At 40.4% G+C, this 18,634-nt stretch overlaps 1 protein-coding gene across 1 annotated transcript in view; it reads right to left on the reverse strand.

Annotated features, from left to right (window-relative positions):
- Positions 1-3,831: 3,831 nt before the first annotated feature.
- CTTNBP2NL (CTTNBP2 N-terminal like) overlaps positions 3,832-18,634 on the reverse strand; it is a 50,326-nt gene continuing 35,523 nt past the window's right edge. The window contains exons 3-5 of the mRNA XM_043460311.1: positions 12,861-13,091; positions 9,474-9,581; positions 3,832-8,190 (exon numbers count right to left, since the gene is read on the reverse strand). Of these exons, the coding sequence (XP_043316246.1) occupies positions 6,709-8,190; positions 9,474-9,581; positions 12,861-13,091 (1,821 nt within the window). The 3' untranslated portion in view covers positions 3,832-6,708. The remainder of the gene's footprint in view (positions 8,191-9,473; positions 9,582-12,860; positions 13,092-18,634) is intronic.

An 18,634-nucleotide genomic window follows, 5' to 3' on the forward strand; every position in this document is an offset into this window, starting at 1 on the left:
CACCCCTCTCTCTCCTCCCCACCAAAGCCCCCTCTCTTTCAGTGTCCTGTTCCTAGCTCAAAGTCTCAAAAGAAAGCTAACAAACCAGTGGATTCATACTTAAGTGTATTACTGTCCACAAACTAATATTCTGAACTTCCCAAATGTATTACATATTTAAAAAAAAATTATTTACTTATTATTTACTTTATTACTGCATTGGGTCTCAGTTGCAGGATCTTCAATCTTCCTTGTGGCATGCAGGATCTAGTTCCCTAAGGATTGAACCCGGGCCCCTGCACTGGGAGTGCAGTCTTAAGTCACTAGAAATCCCAAATGTACTACATACTTTCTACGATAGTATGGCCACTGGAAGGAGAGGGGACTTGAAGGACTAATGAATGAAGGTTTGAATCCCAGCTGTGCCCCTGACTCTCAGCCCAGCTGATTTGTAGGACCTTGAGCAATGCCCTGGGCCTCAGTAGGCCTTCATTACTTTATGGGTCAAGTAGGAATAACCTGCCTCTTTCAGTAGTTGCGTTGATGAAATGAAGTAACACACGTAATATACATGATTGACAGCTTGGTACCAAATCAAATACTCAGAAAATGTGTCTGCCCACATTTAGGGGACTTAATCACGACCAGAAAGAACAGAGTCTGAGAGATGAAGGTGCAGGAGGCTTACCAGGAGCTTCCCTGGTGGTTCAGAAGGTAAAGAATCTGCCTGCAATGCGGGAGACCTGGGTTTGATCCCTGGGTTGGGCAGATCCCCTGGAGGAGGGCATGGCAACCCACTCCAGTATTCTTGCCTGGAGAATTGAGACTCCCCATGGACAGAAGAGCCTGGCAATGTACAGTCCTTGGGGGTCACAGAGTCTGACACGACTGAGCAACTGAACACACACAGGCTTATCAGAGAGAACCCTTGGGATCCACATGAAGGAAGAGGGGAGGGAGGAAAAAGAGGAGGTGGGGACAGTTGAGCTGCAGCAGTCTCAACGGAGGGTTCAGTCAACCCTACAGGGAGTTTAGAAGCTCAGATGACCCTTCAGAGCTCTCTTGATTTGGGACAAGGGAGCCAGGTCTTTATGCTCCGTATCAGCAGTCTTTGGATGTGGACTGCCCATGAAAGGAGATGTGACCTTGGTGTCAAATTGCTTTCCAAAGGGCTTACAGCCAAGAGCTGTTTCCTGTCAGCATTTCCTGCAGCTAGGAAAATAAATCCTTCATTCCTGAAGGGGGGACCTGCGTGTTTGCCATGCTGAGTTAATTAGTAGGACTCTTGTCAGATTAAGTAGGCGACTCCCCAGGGATAAGGCCAGTCTTGCTGCTACACTTCCCAGTGACTTTTCCAAGCCAGCCATTTCAGTGGTGTGGGCGGAGCACGCGACCTTCCCAGTGCCCCTCCAGCCTAACAGCAGCACAGACATTCACACCACTGGGAGAAAAGGAGAAACTGCTTTCACATCCCTCCAAGGGAATCAGTCACTTGCAGGTATCCCAGGACCCACTGGATTCTTTTCAAGCCTTGTCATTCCCCTTTTGCTTATGGAGACTTAGAGGGTAGGAGGGGACATTTATGGGTAATGTGGTATTTTGGCAGAAGGTCCTTTCTCAGCTTGGCTTTTACACGTTCCTGGGTCTCCTCTACAGGTTACTTGAGGATGTTTTTGCAGACTGCTGTGGCCTGGGAGCTCTGTCAGTCTCCTTGAAACAGGACTCAGCTTTCATCCGAAGACCAAGCCAAGCCAACTGAAACATATTGGAAACACAGGGAGATAGTGTGGAAGTCCAGGTAAATAATGCTTTGGAGAGAGGAGAAAAGACATTTTGCTTCTTCTCTAGTTAACTTTTTCCACCCACAAGAAGCTGTTTTTGCTAGGAACACCTTTAGTGACCCTATATGGCATTTTCACCCCACCTGCATTATTCAGTTATCTCTAGTAACTTTTTATATTAACATTGTGTGTCCCCCAACTGAATTGTGAGTACCTTGAGGTTTTTCTCTAATAGCTATGTTGGTTTCAGTCTCTATCTTAATTATCTAAGAGATCTCAGTTGCTTGAGGGGAATTAATGTTTTTTGTTCCACTTACCTGAGCTGATAAATGCCTCTAGGTTAGGCTGGTAAAGCAGCAGCATGGTGTCCTGCGAGGTGTAAACCTGCTTCATGCTAAGCAGCAGCCCAGACACTTATCTTGAGCTCCACCTTGGTCCACTGATTGGAATCTCTATGGGGAGGGGCCTGGAACTGGCATAATGAGTGACTCAGGAGATTCTCATTTGGGAAACAGGTAGTGTGAAGGAGCAAAGCACTGGGTTTTCAATCCAGGCCCTGTCACCTACTAAGGTCCCTGGTACAAATCTCTGGTCTTCAACCACTACCTCATGTGTACACCGGGGATAACACTTTAAAGAACCCTTGTGCAAATTACTAAGGGAAGATGTGAGTGAGATCATTAACATGGTCCTTGGAATCCAAGTAGGCACTCCTGACTTCGAATACCACTGACATTCTTGCAAAACAGATTCCAGAGCTTTAAGTCATCTCCTTATGTTAGAGGCAAGTAAGTTCTTGTGAAAGAACAAGTGAGGGTTATGAGGAACTATTTCTCAAAATGTGATCTTCAAATCACCTACATCAGCTGGCCTTCGGGCCCAATCCCCAGGAATCTTTTTTTTAAAGCAGGATTCCTGTAAGTACAACAAAGTTGAAGAACCATTACCCCAGTGTCCTTTCTCCTCTTTTGCTTTTACCAGTAAACTGGCCATTGATATGTGAGCAAATAGGTGGACAGGCTCTCAGGTTTTCTCAACTAGTTTTATAGCAACTAAATTAAAATTATTCTTGGGGAACAAATGATGCTCATTTCCTACCTCTGATGCATTATGAAAACATGAACTATTTTGAAGTAGGATTTTTCAAAAGACATTTGAAATTCTGTTTCAAGAGCCAAGCATCAGAAGTACTCTTTATAAATTACATATGCGTGCTAAGTTGCTTCAGTCATGTCTGACTCTTTGCGACCCCATGGACTGTAGCCTGCCAGGCTCCCTGGTCCATGGGATTCTCCAGGCAAGAATACAGGAGGGGGCTGTCATGTCCTCTTCCAGGGGATCTTCCCGACCCAGGGATCGAACCAGCGTCTCTTACATATATATACACACAAATTGACAAGGAAGCATTGCTGACAGTGAGCGCAGGCCATTATGGAAAAAATGGCTATAAGAAGTACTTGCTGAAAAATGGATATAACCAGTAATTGGCTTAAATGCTAGGAATGTAGATATGTAAACAACCACGCTGTGTGAACATCTTTTGTACATCAAAGGATTTTCAAGTGCTTTTATCTGGCTACACTTGCATTTGCTAACAGTGTAGCAGCAATAGCACTGGACTAACAGACAAGAGATGCATGAGTCATCTGTAAAATGAGAGGGCTGGACAAGATCAGGCATTCTTATCTTACAGTACATGATTTATGGATGGCTTTCAGGGTCTCTGGACACAATGAAGCCATCAACTGAATTTTGCATATGAGCATATACATTTTTATGGGGACAGCGTCTAGCTATTCTTAAGATTCTCAAAAGGTCCAGAACCCCCAAAATGATTTAAAAATTATAGACTGGACTATTGTGAAGGCTTCTCTCAGCTCTAAGATTCTAAGGAAAACCAATGTCCCATGTCCTTTTCGGGTCTAACCTGGATGGGTCGTGTATCTTCGTTTGTTTTTTTTAAAGCCAGGAGCCAGTGGTCCCTTTTTACCAACCTGCTCCTTCCCCAACAAAATGGGCCCCATTGTGCAAATTCTTCACTTGGTACAAACAAGACTTTTTGCCCAGACAGTATGATTTAAGTTGTTTTAATGTAGTCTGCTATAAAAGTGGATGAAGACTTCTGCACGGTACATTTGGTTTTACAGATGTTAATAACTAGTTAGTGCTTGTGCTATGTGCTGCACATCATTATGACCTGTTGACCAGGAACAGCTCTCACAACATGGGTTAAGACCAGAATTGTGAATCATGGAACTCTCACTTAGCACACACACACACAGTCTACGGCAAACTTAAATACTAATCTATAATACCTAACTGGATTATTTGATCCATTGCAGTATTGTGCTTGTTTATCTCAGAAGATAGGCAACTAGCAAAAATACACATTTCTTTTGCGCTTCCCCCACCCCCATATTACACTGTAAAAGTAATACATTATTCAGTGCACTTTCTAAGAAATAAACTTCCTTATAGTATCTCTCTCTATATATATATCTATGCCAAAACAAAAGAAGAGCACAATGCAACTTGTAAGATTACCATTTAAAGCAAGAGAGGTAACAATACTCTGGGATTATAGCCCCCTTTCCTGTTTAGAAAAGTTCCAGTTCATGTGACAATGCATGGGAATAAAATTTAATGCATGAGTGCTCTGGGAGGTTTAAGATAACCTCTTTATCATTTGGTAGACATGCTAGGGCATTAACAGTATTTTCATTTTTTTTTTTTTTTGTTTTTATGTATTGGCTTTAGTCAAACCATAAGCTGTGCAGACACCAGTGTACTCCAGAGTGATTTATCTTGATTTCCATCACCTGCTTTTCTCCCATCAACTCATACTGGGTTATGAGGAAATAGGTTTAAATCATAACAGGAGGTCATGCTGTGTTCTTAAGTCACTTAGTTGAGTCCGACTCTTTTGTGACCCCATTGACTGTAGCCCGCCAGGCACTTCTGTCCAAGGGGATTCTCCAGGCAAGAATACTGGAGTGGGTTGCCATGCTCTTTCAGGGGATCTTCCCAACCCAGGGATCGAACCCAGGTCTCCCACATTGCAGGCAGATTCTTTACCAACTGAGCCACCAGGGAAGCCCTGGCTGCTGGGTAAGTGTTGACTAGAAGAATGTATGTGAGATCTCTCCATCCTTGTGGACACAGAATCAGGTAACCACCATGTCTGAGGTGGACAGTCATTATACTCTAGGAAGTTTGTTGGTTGTGCTAGCCAACAAGTTGGAAAGCTTGGAGGCTTTTGTCTGCGCAAACTCACTGTGATGGAAATGACAGAAGTTTCTAGAATTAAAGAGGCTGCAGCTTGGCAGCTTGTGAGCTAAATCCAGCTGCAGAAATGTTTAGCAGTATTTAAAAATATTTTGATCAGTTCTTGATATTTAAAAATGAGAATGTTTCTCATGAAAATTTGGATTTCATAAAAATCTCAGGAGCTGGTAATCCTGGTCTAGCATTCTTGCACAGCAACAAGCAGCTGAAGCGGCACAGGAGGTGCCCTTTTCAGCAGGGCATGGGCACTTCCCTTTGCTAGGGCTCTCACTGCTCCCAGCTGTTATACGTCATTTGAGTGAGTGACTGATTTGTTTTTCTCATTTATATAACCAGTTGAGCTTTGTGACACTGGGTTGGTTTGGCCTTGTCTTCATGATGCTGAAGACCTGATGTCATGTGAAATTTCCCCCTCCCTATGGACAAGATTCCTTCTTTGATTGGGTCCCAGCTACGTCTAGTTGCTTTGGTAGGTAATCTTAACATGCATTTCTACTCATCCTTTACACTATATTGCAAACTCCAAAGATACAATCACACTAATATTTATGTTTTTAAGTGTGTGTATGTTAAACACGTAAAGGGGTGTGTATCTATACAGATATAGGTATACTTTCATTTAGGTAAAAGTTAATTTGGTTCCACAGATACGGACACCAAGTGCTGGCAGCCTGGAGAATAAGTGTGTAACAATTTGCTAAAACCTGTTTAATTCTGACTTATAATATTACAAAGAGGGTGAACTTTAAGTTATTGCTTTTTGATTACAGAATAAAGATCTCATTCTGTTGCAAAACTTTTATACAGAATGAGTAACCATTTCCTATTCAAGTAATAGCAATCGGAATCAGAAGTTCCTTACACAACAGTAGATGCCTGAAGACATTTTTGAAGGAGATGTGATTTCATTCTATTCAAGAACTTATGCAGGAAACTGGGAGTGATGAGATTTTTCCAAAGTACAAGAAAATCAGCACCCCAACTGCTTAATGTTCAGGAGGGCTTCTCAAGGGCTCTATAAAGCTCACTTTGTGGTGAGTTTTCATTCACCTTTAGCATTCCCATTCTACTTATGCAGCCTTATTTCTGAACACAAAGCTTGTATTAAAACAGTAAAAGAGGATTAAAAGCAGTGTTGGTTTTTTTTTTTTTTTGCAGTGTTGGTTTTTAACATTCAGAGTTCACAGAGGATCTCATTTTTTTTGCAGTTAAATGATCCATTCTGTGCTTTTGCTGCAGAATCACATTCATATGGCAGTCTAATTTCAGGCACTTTTAAAACATGTTCATCTGGAATAAAAAATCTGCATGAACCACTTCCGCATAATTCAAAATGAGTGTTGAGTGATTCGAGTCCCCAGACAGACAGCAAATCACCACCTGGTACTCAGTTAGCTTTCTCCATCATAACGTGATGGTGACTGTGAAGCTTGGGTGTCTTTGAGGTGCCCTTCTAGCTTTAGCACAAAGATGGGAATCATAAAATTCCAAACTACTTAGTTTCTACTTATAAAATACAAAAAGGTGAAACACACTAAATGTATTATACAGACGGTTTCAGCTAAGATCAAAATAAATAACATGATCTGACTCAATGGTTTGACTCTTGAGCTCCTGGACGAAATCTGATGGAATGTCAAACACAGAGACTCCCTCCTAGGCACTAGCTGCTGGTAGGCAAAAGTATCTCAACATCCTTGCCATTGGCGACAATAGCATTAGAAGAGCAGCTGCTGCCAAGGTCTTCGGCAGTGGTCAAAGAGGATGCCTGGGAGTGAGTTTTGGTCAGGGGCGTGGTAGTGGATGGAGAGGGAGTGAGGCCAGGCTTTTTGGGTGGGATGGGTGGAGGGTTTCCTCTCTCAGCTCTGGGGATGGTAGGGGACTTGATCCCTGGAGACAGGGGGCTCAGAGGACTGGACACTTTTCCTGGAGTAGGTGAATGGCTGGTGTCACCTCTTGCGTTGGCAGTGCTGGCCAGATTTCGGTAGTCTGTGCCAAAGGGAGAGCTGTTAGGAGACACGGGCTTGATTGGTCCTTGTTGGTTAGTGAATCTGGAGAGCACCTGAGTGACCGTGTTCCGGGCCAGCTGCTTGGCAGCAGAGTTGTCTATGAGGGTGGGGGACAGATCCCTGGATGGAGGGCTCTGCAGACCACTGGCTTGTTGGTCCTGATCTGCTTGGGACTGAAATTTGTGCCGAGCTGCATGGAACCGCTGGTTGATCCCTACTTGGTAGGATGACTGGTAGCCAGGGCTGCTGGCTGATGACCCCAATAAACGCTTAGTTAGTACTGGTGAAGAGCAAGGAGAGGATGTGAGAGAGGAAGAGGCAGTGCTGCTGGGAGATGGGGAGCTCCCACTGGAAGGCAGATGACTAGGCGCTGGGACCGGTGTCTCTATTCCCACAGGACACCCGCCATTCTCTACTGCTTTTTCTTGGGCCAATTCCACAGGCTTCTCTCGTGGAGGCACTTGGTTTTCTACATTGCTGCCTGCAATCAACTCCTTGGTAGTCTGCATTTCTGGGTCAAAATGTCCATTGGTTTTTGCATAAGAGTAAGTGGGAGTGGTGGGACCAGGCAGCTCGGTGGTTGTCAGCTTGGTTGTGCTGCTCCCATGTGTTTTCTCTGCCTGAAAACTCTCTGTTTGGCAAAATACAGACACTAGCACGGGTGGCTCAGTTACCGTGCCTTTAGACACAGTTACTGGTTTCTTCACTTGCTCACTGGGGCCACTTTGCTGGTGCAAAGCCTCTAGATCCTTCACTACCTTCTTCAAACTCTCCATTTCTTCTTTCAGAGTTCTGGTCCGGTTCTCTTCTCGGTTCAGCTTTGCTCTCAGCTGCTCCCTTTCAATGTCAAACTCAGATAACTGCTTCTCCACCTGGGCCTCCGTCTGCAAGCCCCGCTTCCGCTCGGCGGCCAGCTCTTCCTCCAGCTTGCTCGCTCGGCTCTTCTCCTTCTCCAGTTTCAGGCTCAGCTCTCCCGCCTTCTGGCCCTCCTCCGCCGCCTTGCTGGTGGCCTTCTTGCACTCACGGACCAGCATGGAGGAGAGCTGCTTGTGGCGGGAGCGCTCCTCTTCCAGCTGACTGGAGAGTTTCTTCTGCTCTTTTTCAAACTTTTTCACTTGGGACTTTTCAAATTCCAGCTACAAGAGAATGGCACCACACATCTTGATTACAGTAAGGAAACAAAGAGACACTGACAACTGTTATCAAGTAGCGTATCAGGTTAGCTGTTCTCTGGCAGGCACATGGGATTACCACACATGCCATGTGCTCACATCAAATAGTTCTTAAGTATCACAACACCTAACATAAAAATGTGCACACGACGACTTAATCTTGCTTTGATGATTTAGGAGGCACTTCTAGTTCTTACTGTCTAAGGGTTATTAGTGGGAATCTGAATCGTCATTGTGTTCTAGGTCTGTGGAAAGTTCAGAGGATTAGAACCAATCAAAACAGAAAGCAGAAAGCCATATAAACTGGATTTTGTGATGAATGCTGATGAAAACAAAACCTTTAAAGCTTCAGTAATAATTCTTTCTGGTCTTAAAAACAAACAAACATAAGTAGCTGCATATGAATCATTCTTCTACACAAATGCCATTGGCTTTAATCATCATCCCAACCCTACTTAAAGCACAAAATGAGAGGGAAAGGGTCCAAGGAACCCGTTTAGTCAGTGTTTTTCAAACTCTGAGACCCATTAATGGATGCAGAAACCATTTAGTGAGCCATTAAAAATTTGAACAAATGAAATAGAAGTGAAAATATCAATGTGTATTATAAGCAGTAAGGGTTATGTATGATTTCATGAGATTTTTGTTTCAAGCATATGTATATATGTGTATGTATTTTTTACTAGGAGTCCTAAGTCAAAAAAAGTTTTGAAAGCTCAAAGTTAGTATTGCCCAAAGTGTGTTCTATGGAACAAAGGTCCACAGCTGAATGATCTATGTTAACAGATTTTATGAAAACATAGATTTGCTAAACACAGAATACCCTATATTGATCTTGAAGACTTACAGCATGTTTTGGCATACTACAAAGTCTAAACAATTGAAGTTAGAAACCTCTTTGTGTGTTAGTCGCTTAGTTGTGTCTGACTCTTTGTGACTCCATGGATTGTAGCCTATCCATGGAATTCTCCAGGCAAGAACACTGGAGTGGGTTGCCATTTCCTTCTCCAGGGGATCTTCCCGACCCAGGGATCAAACCCAGGTCTCCTGCATTGCAGGCAGGTTCTTTACCATCTGAGTCACCAGGGAAGCCTCTTTAACTTTGTTTAATACAGTAATTCCTAGAGTTATCTGACCACAAAGCCCTTTTTTTTTTTTTGAGTAACACCAATTTATACCCTGCAGAATAATCTTCAGGAAATGCTACTCTAGGTAAATGCTGCTCCAAGCCCTTCCACCTTAATTACCTGTTGAGTCAGCCGCTCTCGCTCCTTCTCCAGCATGTAGGTGACATCATCGCCTTCAGCTGTGTCCTGTGCATGCCTCTGCCTTTCCTCTTCAAGGTCTAGGATTACCTTTAAGGAATTTAAAAAAATCATTTCCAAATATAGGGAGTCACACTTAGAATACAATTTAACAGTAAGTGCCTATCTAAGCATCCAAGATTGCATTCCATAGATAGGTAAATAAGTAAGTAAATCTCAGTCAGGGCCATCAAGAGCACACTGTCTAGAAGGGTGAAAGATATGTGCTAGAAAAAAATTCAGTATGTACTTTACCTCACACAAAGTGGCATGTAAACAGAAAAGAGGAACTCATTAGCTGCAGGGACTGAAAAAGTTTCAGAGAATTAATAAGTTTGGTGGGATTAGGGGACAGGTGTAGGTGATGAAGTAAGGCAGATTCATGGAAAGCTGAAAGCTGAGGCTTTCCCCGTGATGCTCAAATCACTGGAGGTACCAGAGAGTGAAGCCTGAAATTAAACATTTCAAAAAGGTGACATCCTAACTGTGCCTTGCTTAATTAATATATCCATCTTGTATACAGTTAGATAAGAAGTAAAAAGATTCTCTAGACTTCATCCTGCATACGAGAAGGCTCAATTATTGAGATCTGAAGTGGAGATTTTTCATAAGGCCTTTTAATTAACTGTCTACCCATTCCACTTACCCTGGTGCCAAGCAATTAAGCCCAACTTTAAGGAGAGTACAGGTTTAAAGGGGCACTTCCCCACATAACCCTGCCTACAACTGCATAATATTCCAATAATTATGGATTTCTTTGTAGTTTCTGCTCATGATTCAGAGACGGGTTGGCCCAGACCTCCCCAAGCCAGAGCACTGTCACCCCCATGGCCATTTCTCATTGTTTCTCTTCACTAACAACTGTTATGAATGGAGAAAGAAGACTTTCTGGGACTCCTCTTTAAATACAAAAATGAAAACATTCTGGTGTATTTCCTTCTGGTTAAAAAAAGATTTTGGCTTCTCCTCTCCAGCGAGTCTTCTAAAATTATAGAAATGGGATGAAAAGGAAAAAAACCCTAAAAAGAGAAACTTTGGCGGACAAATTTTAATATTCTGAAGAAAGAAAGAGGCTGGAGGGATGGTAGCTACTTGGTACGAAGGAGGAAGCTGTTTTGCCCTATAGGACACCAAAGACATAGGGTACCTGCAGGTGGCAGATATTGCAGAGAAGAGGTAAGGTGTAGGATGGAAGACAAGGGAACTAGTTCCAGGTATGTATTTTCAAGAGTTATCTGTCCCTTCAACCTGATTCCTGTACACAAAATGCCCAGCCAGGCATCTACTGCCCAGGAATACACCAGATGTTTATACTCTGAAGAAACAGAATGTGACAGCCTCCAGATTTGGTAATAACAGATATGACAGAGAATAAAGGTGAGGAAAGGGGATTATTTTTATTTTGGGAAGATGGCAGGGTGAAGAGGAAAGGGAAGTGGGGTGCTAACAAAATCCACATCTATAATAAAAGGAAGTAAATATAAGTGTCTAAAATTGATAAAGTGAGAGAGCAATATATTAGTTAGAAATATGGAAAAATATATGGAAGTTAGCTAACAAAATAAAACATTAAAAGAAAAAAAGTGGTTGTCTCTAATATTGAAGAGGAGAGGGAATGGGAAGAGGTAGACTAGGGAACCCTATTTTTCATAATAAGCACAGTAACCATGTAGTTGACTGTTTAAATCACTAATATGTCTAAGAGCCAAAGTGGGTATTGTTAATAGCCCTGCCAAGACACCAGGCTTAAACTGGAAATCTCTCAGGCAAACTGGGACTATATGCATGTTAATTGTAAGTCTCTAGGTAGTATGTGATGTCTAATGAAGTCAATGTTCTACTTTGATAAAACACTTAAGAATAGATAGGCAGTGATTTAAAACATTTAATGCTATCTTACATTGCAATATAGTATTAGGAAATCTTGAAATTTTTAACTCTTCTTCTCCCCAATCACCTAGGACCATAAATAATCCCAACACTATTTCAACAGGCAATGATAGCCAGCCAGCCCTTTAGTACCACTCAATTACTTTATGTATGAAATGGAAAACAGGCTTGCCTATTAAATAAAGATGTTGTGTAGATTTTCTTATAATATTATGTAAAAGCCCCCAAATTTAGGCAACTAACCCTAACTCATTGACATCTTTTAAACTGGAGCATAAATGTCTTCATATTACTTCAGTCTAAACCAGAGGCTAAACTTTTCTGGGTCTTGGAGCAACTGTGAGAATTCTAGTAAGGACAGGGGAAAAAAAATTCATTTTCTATAAAATGCATAAACTTTTGGCATTCATTGTATTTTCTGGGGGGTCACAGAACATCTGAGACCTGTTCGTGGTTAAGAACTCCCACTCTGGCTTTTTGTTTGGACTCTGTGAAGGGAAAGAAAAATTGTGGGCAAGACCTAAGACCTTAAGCACTTTGTCAGATGCACTTTAAGCAGATGGCTCTCTAAAGCAGGTAACCATAAAGTAAACGAAGATCTATCAGACTGCAGCTGCTAACCCAATTTTTTCTGAATAAAACACTTCCTACTAAATGCACTGATATCCCCCCACCTTGTTGATATAAATCTAAACCAACAGTCCTTAAAAATGCATATTCTAGCCAAGCATCTTTTCCAGGCCAAATGTGAGCTATAAATGACGAGTCGGGGAATGAAATCACAAGCACTAGAAGAATTCCAATGAGGTGAGGTAGAGGAAAGCACAGGTCCTATCTTAGATGCTGTAAGACCTGGAGACAGACAGACAGACAGACAGACACACACACACACACACATTCCTAATAGAGAACAGCTTTAAGGTAAACAACTGTAGGGACTGTTTATGGTTTCATGAGAGGTAAAATGCAATGAAACTCAAAACCAGAAATAAATAAAAATAATCTATTGGCTTGTATGTTTATAGTCAGGTAAATTCTCTCTCTCTGATACAGCATTCCCCAAATACCTATTAATCTTTCTATTATCACTTAAGTAAGCAAATAGAGAACACTCTGTTCAGCTACGAGGCTTGGTCAAGCCCCAGTCTGTTGCCAAGTTTGGGTGATCAAGAGTTGAAAAAACATACCAAGTGTTTTAGAGTGTCATATCAAGAAGGAATGTCATCTGAAATAATGTGTCTGACATACTCCCTAAATTTAACATTTGGAACAAGCTTCATTTTTATCTCCTGGATCCTAGGTAAGCTACTTTTTTTTTTGGACACCTGTGACACCTCCCAGTTGAACTACCAGGAGACCTGGCAGCTGACAGAAAAGCATCAGGCACTGTTTGGAAAGCTGTCACGGGAGCCTGCGGGCTCGTGTCAGCCGGTCGCCCACCTTGCGGTGCCGGCTCTCAGCGGCAGCCAGCTGCGACAGCATGCGCTCCTGCATGTGCTTGCACTGTTTCATCACCACCTTAAGAACTGAGAGCGGGTTGGTGCACACTGGCTGCTTCTCGCCATCGCTCTTCTCTTTCAGGGTTTCAAAGTCTCTCTGGAGTGCCGTTAAAGGATCACTGATGTTGTATTTTCCATAGCGTTCTTCAATGAAAGTATCTCTGTGCTGGGCCTGGGAAAAAAGGAAAAATAAGCATTTTGCTTTCAAATATTACTGAAGAGGGGATTTGCTAGCAGTTAGACATCAAAGGTGGTGGCGTTAGTATGAAGTAACCTGTGGACTACCAATCAGACGGGCCATCTAAGTACAGACACAGCATCAGAATAGGGGCACAGCATACTAACGAGAACAAATACTTATACAGTGCTAATTACATGCTAGATGCTGATCCAAGTGTTTAGATTCAGATTACCTTATTTAAGTTTTACTTTGACTTTTAAAGTAGTGCTATCATTTCCATTTTGCAGATGAGAAAATTACTATGCAGAGGTCAAGTGACTTGTTTCAGGTCACTCGGCTAGCAAGCTGTCAGAATTGGGATTTAAACCCAGGCAGCCTGGCTCTAAAGTCTGCGACCTGAACTGCCATGCTTACTGCCTCAGCTTATGAATGCTTATATTACCAACGGGTATAGCTTATCTTTCCTTGCTGAGTTATGGCATTTGCATTTCTAAAATACGGTAAACATAATATCTTTATGAGTTTACAGATTTAGAGACCTAACAAAGTGGCCACAGATAAGTAAAGGATACTAAAAATAATTCTACATTATAACAGAGGACTGGCTGTGATTTCTCCACATAGAACTTCACTTGACTGCTGATGGGTCAAGAGGGTGGAGGCTCTCAGCACTAGGGGTACAGACAGAATCCCCCCCCTACCCCCTCTTCCAGCCTCTGTTCAGCTGCTATCTTTCATCTCCATTCTGTCCCCTTCAGGGCTCGGGGAACTTGAGCAGGGAATGTGGGCTGGTGCTTGGAGTCTGGCTGAGGGCTTTGGGCCTGGGCACTAAGTCAGGTCAAACGATCAGGAAGGCAGTCGACGGAGATTCTTAGGCTACCCTCTTGTCTCTGCTAGGAAAAATTTGAAGTACTATTTCATTTGAGCATCATATATTACGTGCAGGTGAACAAAGGACATTAACAATCACTTTAGTAAACAGACATTTAAATGTTTCCTAAGACATTTTACAAAAAAAAAAATGAAGTGTTCATAGAGGATTGAGGAAACTTCCTCAAAAGTCACAGCAAAGTACTGTATAATTTAAGCTTTCAAATGAAATCTAGTTACAAAAACTATTGTCATTTCTCAATTAAAAAAATTATTTTATCAGGAGCTATATATATTTTTTTACTACCACTACCCACAAACGGGAACACATTTGAAAAGAAAAATACACAATTCAATGACCATGCTTAAAAAACAGAACAAAAACCCTCAAGAAAATAAAGCAAACATGGGTTTCTTTGACACAGAAATAGGTTTCAGTGCTGAACATGTGATGCCTTCTCCTTTGTTAGAGACTGTCAAAGTTCAAGACTCAGGAATTAGCCTTGTGTTACAAATTTGTGTTGGTATTGGTTGGCAAATGCTCAAAGCAGAGTTAGAAGCCCTGGGTTTTACTTCTGGCTTGACTACAACCATATTAAGCAATGATGTTATTGGAGTATTTGGATAATATCTGTATACTAGAAATTTGAAATTCATTTGTTGCTGTAAGTTACTGTTAACTAATCCCCTAACCTTATTATAAATATATATGTGTGCACATGTGAGCATGTAAATTAAAAGACAGAATCCTATTTTGAGGTCCAAATTAAAAAGAAAATTCTCAGTAAAATTTCAAAATCAAGTCCATTTAGGATGGAGAAAGACAAGACCAATTCCCAAACTGACTATTTATCATCATCATCATTTTGGATGTACCTTGCGGCATGCTGGATATTAGTTCCCTGACCAGGGATTGAACCCATGCCCACTATATTGGGAGTTGGGAGTCTTAACCACTGGACTGCCAGGGAAGTCCTATTATTTTTTAAAAAATCATGGCAAGAGTTGACAAAAAAGCTAATTTTAATTACATATATAAGAGCATTAATGTCAAACAAATGTGACTCATCAATGTTTTCATGAAGAACGTGTTTCTTTAAGTTCAGGTATAAAAACATGAGATTGATAACCCAGGATTCAATGAAAGTATCTATTTGTAGCTATTAATGTCCTATGGCAAATCCTTATTTAGCAAAACAGACAAAGGAAGCAAGAGAAAAAAGGAAAAAAAAAAAGTCTTTAAGGAGTTGAAATCCCACTTTTCTGTCACATCTTTTATTCATGATTACTATTTCTGTAAGATTAGCTATGGAAAAGAAACAATTATTGGTACTGAAATTGGTTTAGTAGGGCAAAAAGGAAAAAGCAAACTTGAATATTTTTATGACCTTTTCCTTTTCAGAACACCATGGTGAAAGCGGTATGGGAGAGCAGAACTGGGAGTACAATTCAAGATTGATATCAGATCTGCTGAGAAGCTCCTCTCAGGTTTGAGTACATATTTAACTCACCCTTAAAAATATGACTTTTTAAAACCCACACCGTTATTATCCTGTAGAATTAATAAGCATCACAGAGTTACAAGTAATGGATGCGGAGGTTCTGTGGTGAGGTCTCAGACTTCTCTGAGAATAGTTGTCAAGCTGTCTGTTTTCTCTTGAAGTATTTCACTGTAATACATAATCACTTGCATAGTAATTACCAGTTATATAAAATTGGTAGCTTCAATATAAGTGAAAAGAATCTGTGAAATAATCGAAAAAAGGTGCCTTATCATGAAACAATTCTCTTAAGTACATTCTAATAAGGGCCTGAATATGGGAAAAGTGAATTCTGTAGATTGGAAAATGAGATGGAATATAGTATTTTCCAACCAACTTAATGTGTCAGTGAGGTGAATTGGATGGGTTACACACTTAACAACCTAAATAATAACAACAAAAATAAACAAAAATAGATGTTAAGATTTGATAAATGAAAGAAGAGGTTTAGTGGAAGTATGTATGGTTATTTGGGTGACTCAGATGGTAAAGAGTCTGCCTGCAGTGCAGAGACCTGAGTTCGATCCCTGGGTCGGGAAGATCCCCTGGAGAAGGAAATGGCAACCCACTCTAGTATTCTTGCCTGGAAAATCCCATGGATAGAGAAGCCTGGCAGGGTACAGTCCATAGACTTGCATGGTCAGACATGACTGAGCAACTTCACTTCATATGGATATTTATTCCTGTTTAACAAATTACCCCCAATTTAAATGTTCAGTGAACCGTTTTTAATCTCATACAGTTTCTGAGGATCAGGAATCTTGGAGGGGTTGAGGGCTGAGCTGGGTGGTTCTGGCTCAGTGTCTCATGAAGTTGCAGTCAAGATGTTGGCCAGGACTGCAGGCATCTGAAGGCACAACTAGGGCTGAAGGATCCACTTCCAAGCTTGGTTGTTGGGTTAGGTTTTGTCTCCTAGCATGTGCTGGCTTCCCACAGAGCAAGTGATGTGCAAAAGTGAGAGACAGATAGACACAGACACATCAAGATGGAAGTCCCACTGTCTTATAACCTCATCTCAGAAGTGACTCCCCATCATTTCTGAGGTGTTCTAGCACCCACACAGACCAACCCTGGTAAATGTGGCCAGTGGGGACTACATAATGGTGTGAATATCAGCAACAGGATCATTGAGGGCCATCTTTGAAGCTGGCTCTCAAGGTGAATGACTAGACATGCTACCACTACCATTCACATTTCAGGTTAAAATTTAGACTTAAATACCTATTCTAAAAACTGTCAAGGCTGAGCTTTAATATTTTAATGATATCTCAGCTATTTTATAAGAACTTTAAAATGATCTAGATTTCACTTTTGGGGGGAAAAGATGAGGAGTGCTGCTAAAACCAGTCAGTTGCTTGCAATTTCATTATTTTCACTTTAGTGACAATATGTATTTTAACTGAACACAAATTCCTACACTGTCAGAAAACACAATGGTCTTTAATTCCAGACAACAATAAGTAATTGGCTTATCAGACAGATTCAATAATAGAGGATATTACTACAGCAGACAAAACATACTAGTCATCTATTACTCATTTATTTTTACTGTTACAGGCTGAATGAAACATGCCACTACTGAAAACTTAAAACCACATAATATCCTTGGATATGCCATGCTTGCTCTTCAAAAATTTCAGCTTTGCTATGATAAACTACAAAAAGAAATATGAAGAAGTTACCTTCTCTCTATAATAAATAATTTATTATGCTAAATAATTATTATGTATGTATAATAGGTATATATATGCACATAAATAATAGTAACACATAAATAATAGTATAAATTATATATATTTCAATCTTAAAATAAGAAATCAATCTCTTTATTCTTTGAGTAATAATCACCAACATAAGAAGTGGTCCAAAATGTAAAGGTGGAAGAATTATGGCCCATTTGTTTAATTGAGGGCTTATATTCAAGTAGAAGGTTTTATTTTCAAGACTCAGGCTGATATCATAACTGTATTAGGATATGCATCTTTGCCATTTACCACCAATTCTGAAGTGATACTTATAAAAGTAATCAGCAATATAAACATTCTGCCTTTAACTATCTGTGCTAAGGATCAGAAAGACAGACAACATGATTCCACAATGGTTTTTGTTAATGTTACCAAAAGCATGTGAAAAAGAATTCTTTTCACATACAGTTTGATTCTATTAATCTTAAATCATTTATACTCTGGAGTCCGTGATAAACTATAAATAGCCATCTGAGCAACTGGAAATAAAGCAACCATTCTGGATAAAGACGATAATGATATTATAACCTTTGTTCTGGAAGGAAACTACTTTCTGAAGGAAAACTGGATTTTACTGTTGGACAATATTGATAAAAAAGGATTTACCTTCATTGGAATTATGCTTTAATTTTTGGAATATGGCACAAAATTTATCATGGGAACAAGGAGAAAATTTTCATCACTTAAAAAAAGTTTCTAATATATTATCAAAAACCAAATACTCCTTCCACTGAACCACAAATGCTGTCTTCTCAAATCTGGGTTTCTATGTGTTTATTTTCTTTAATACTTTTGGGCTCTAGAGCCTAACAGAACTGAGACTGTATCCTGTCACTATTACTTTCTGTGTTACCTTTAGCAATGACCTTAACTTCTCTGTGCCTCAGATTCCTCTTCTGTAGAATGAGGATAGCAAATATACCTATAGTTATAAAAATTAAGTGAGTAATGTAAAAATGCTTCCTCTTGTACTTGACACAAAGTAAGTACAATAAATATGAATTAATTTTTTCAATAGCTAAGTTTAGAATACAGATTTTCCTTTATTTTAGAGTCAATGACTTAAACTCAACTCCACAGATTTAAGATTCTGTAAAACTGGATCAGGCTAGGAAATCTTCATTAAAAGCAAAACAAAATTCACCAATCCCAGATAACTCAAAAGTAACACATCACTAAAAATATATCAGGAACCTGGATAATCAATAACACTCTATTTACTTAGCAACCAATCTTCAACTAGTATTTGACATAATTATATAATGTGGTCAACTGGTATTTAACTCTTGCATTGTTCTACACATTTCTCACTTTCCTGTCTTTATTTCCTCACTAGATTTTAAGTTATTTGAAGGAAAAAGCACTTATCATACATCTT

This window comes from Cervus canadensis, chromosome 2, assembly GCF_019320065.1.
Source record: "Cervus canadensis isolate Bull #8, Minnesota chromosome 2, ASM1932006v1, whole genome shotgun sequence".
NCBI classification, from domain to species: domain Eukaryota; kingdom Metazoa; phylum Chordata; class Mammalia; order Artiodactyla; family Cervidae; genus Cervus; species Cervus canadensis.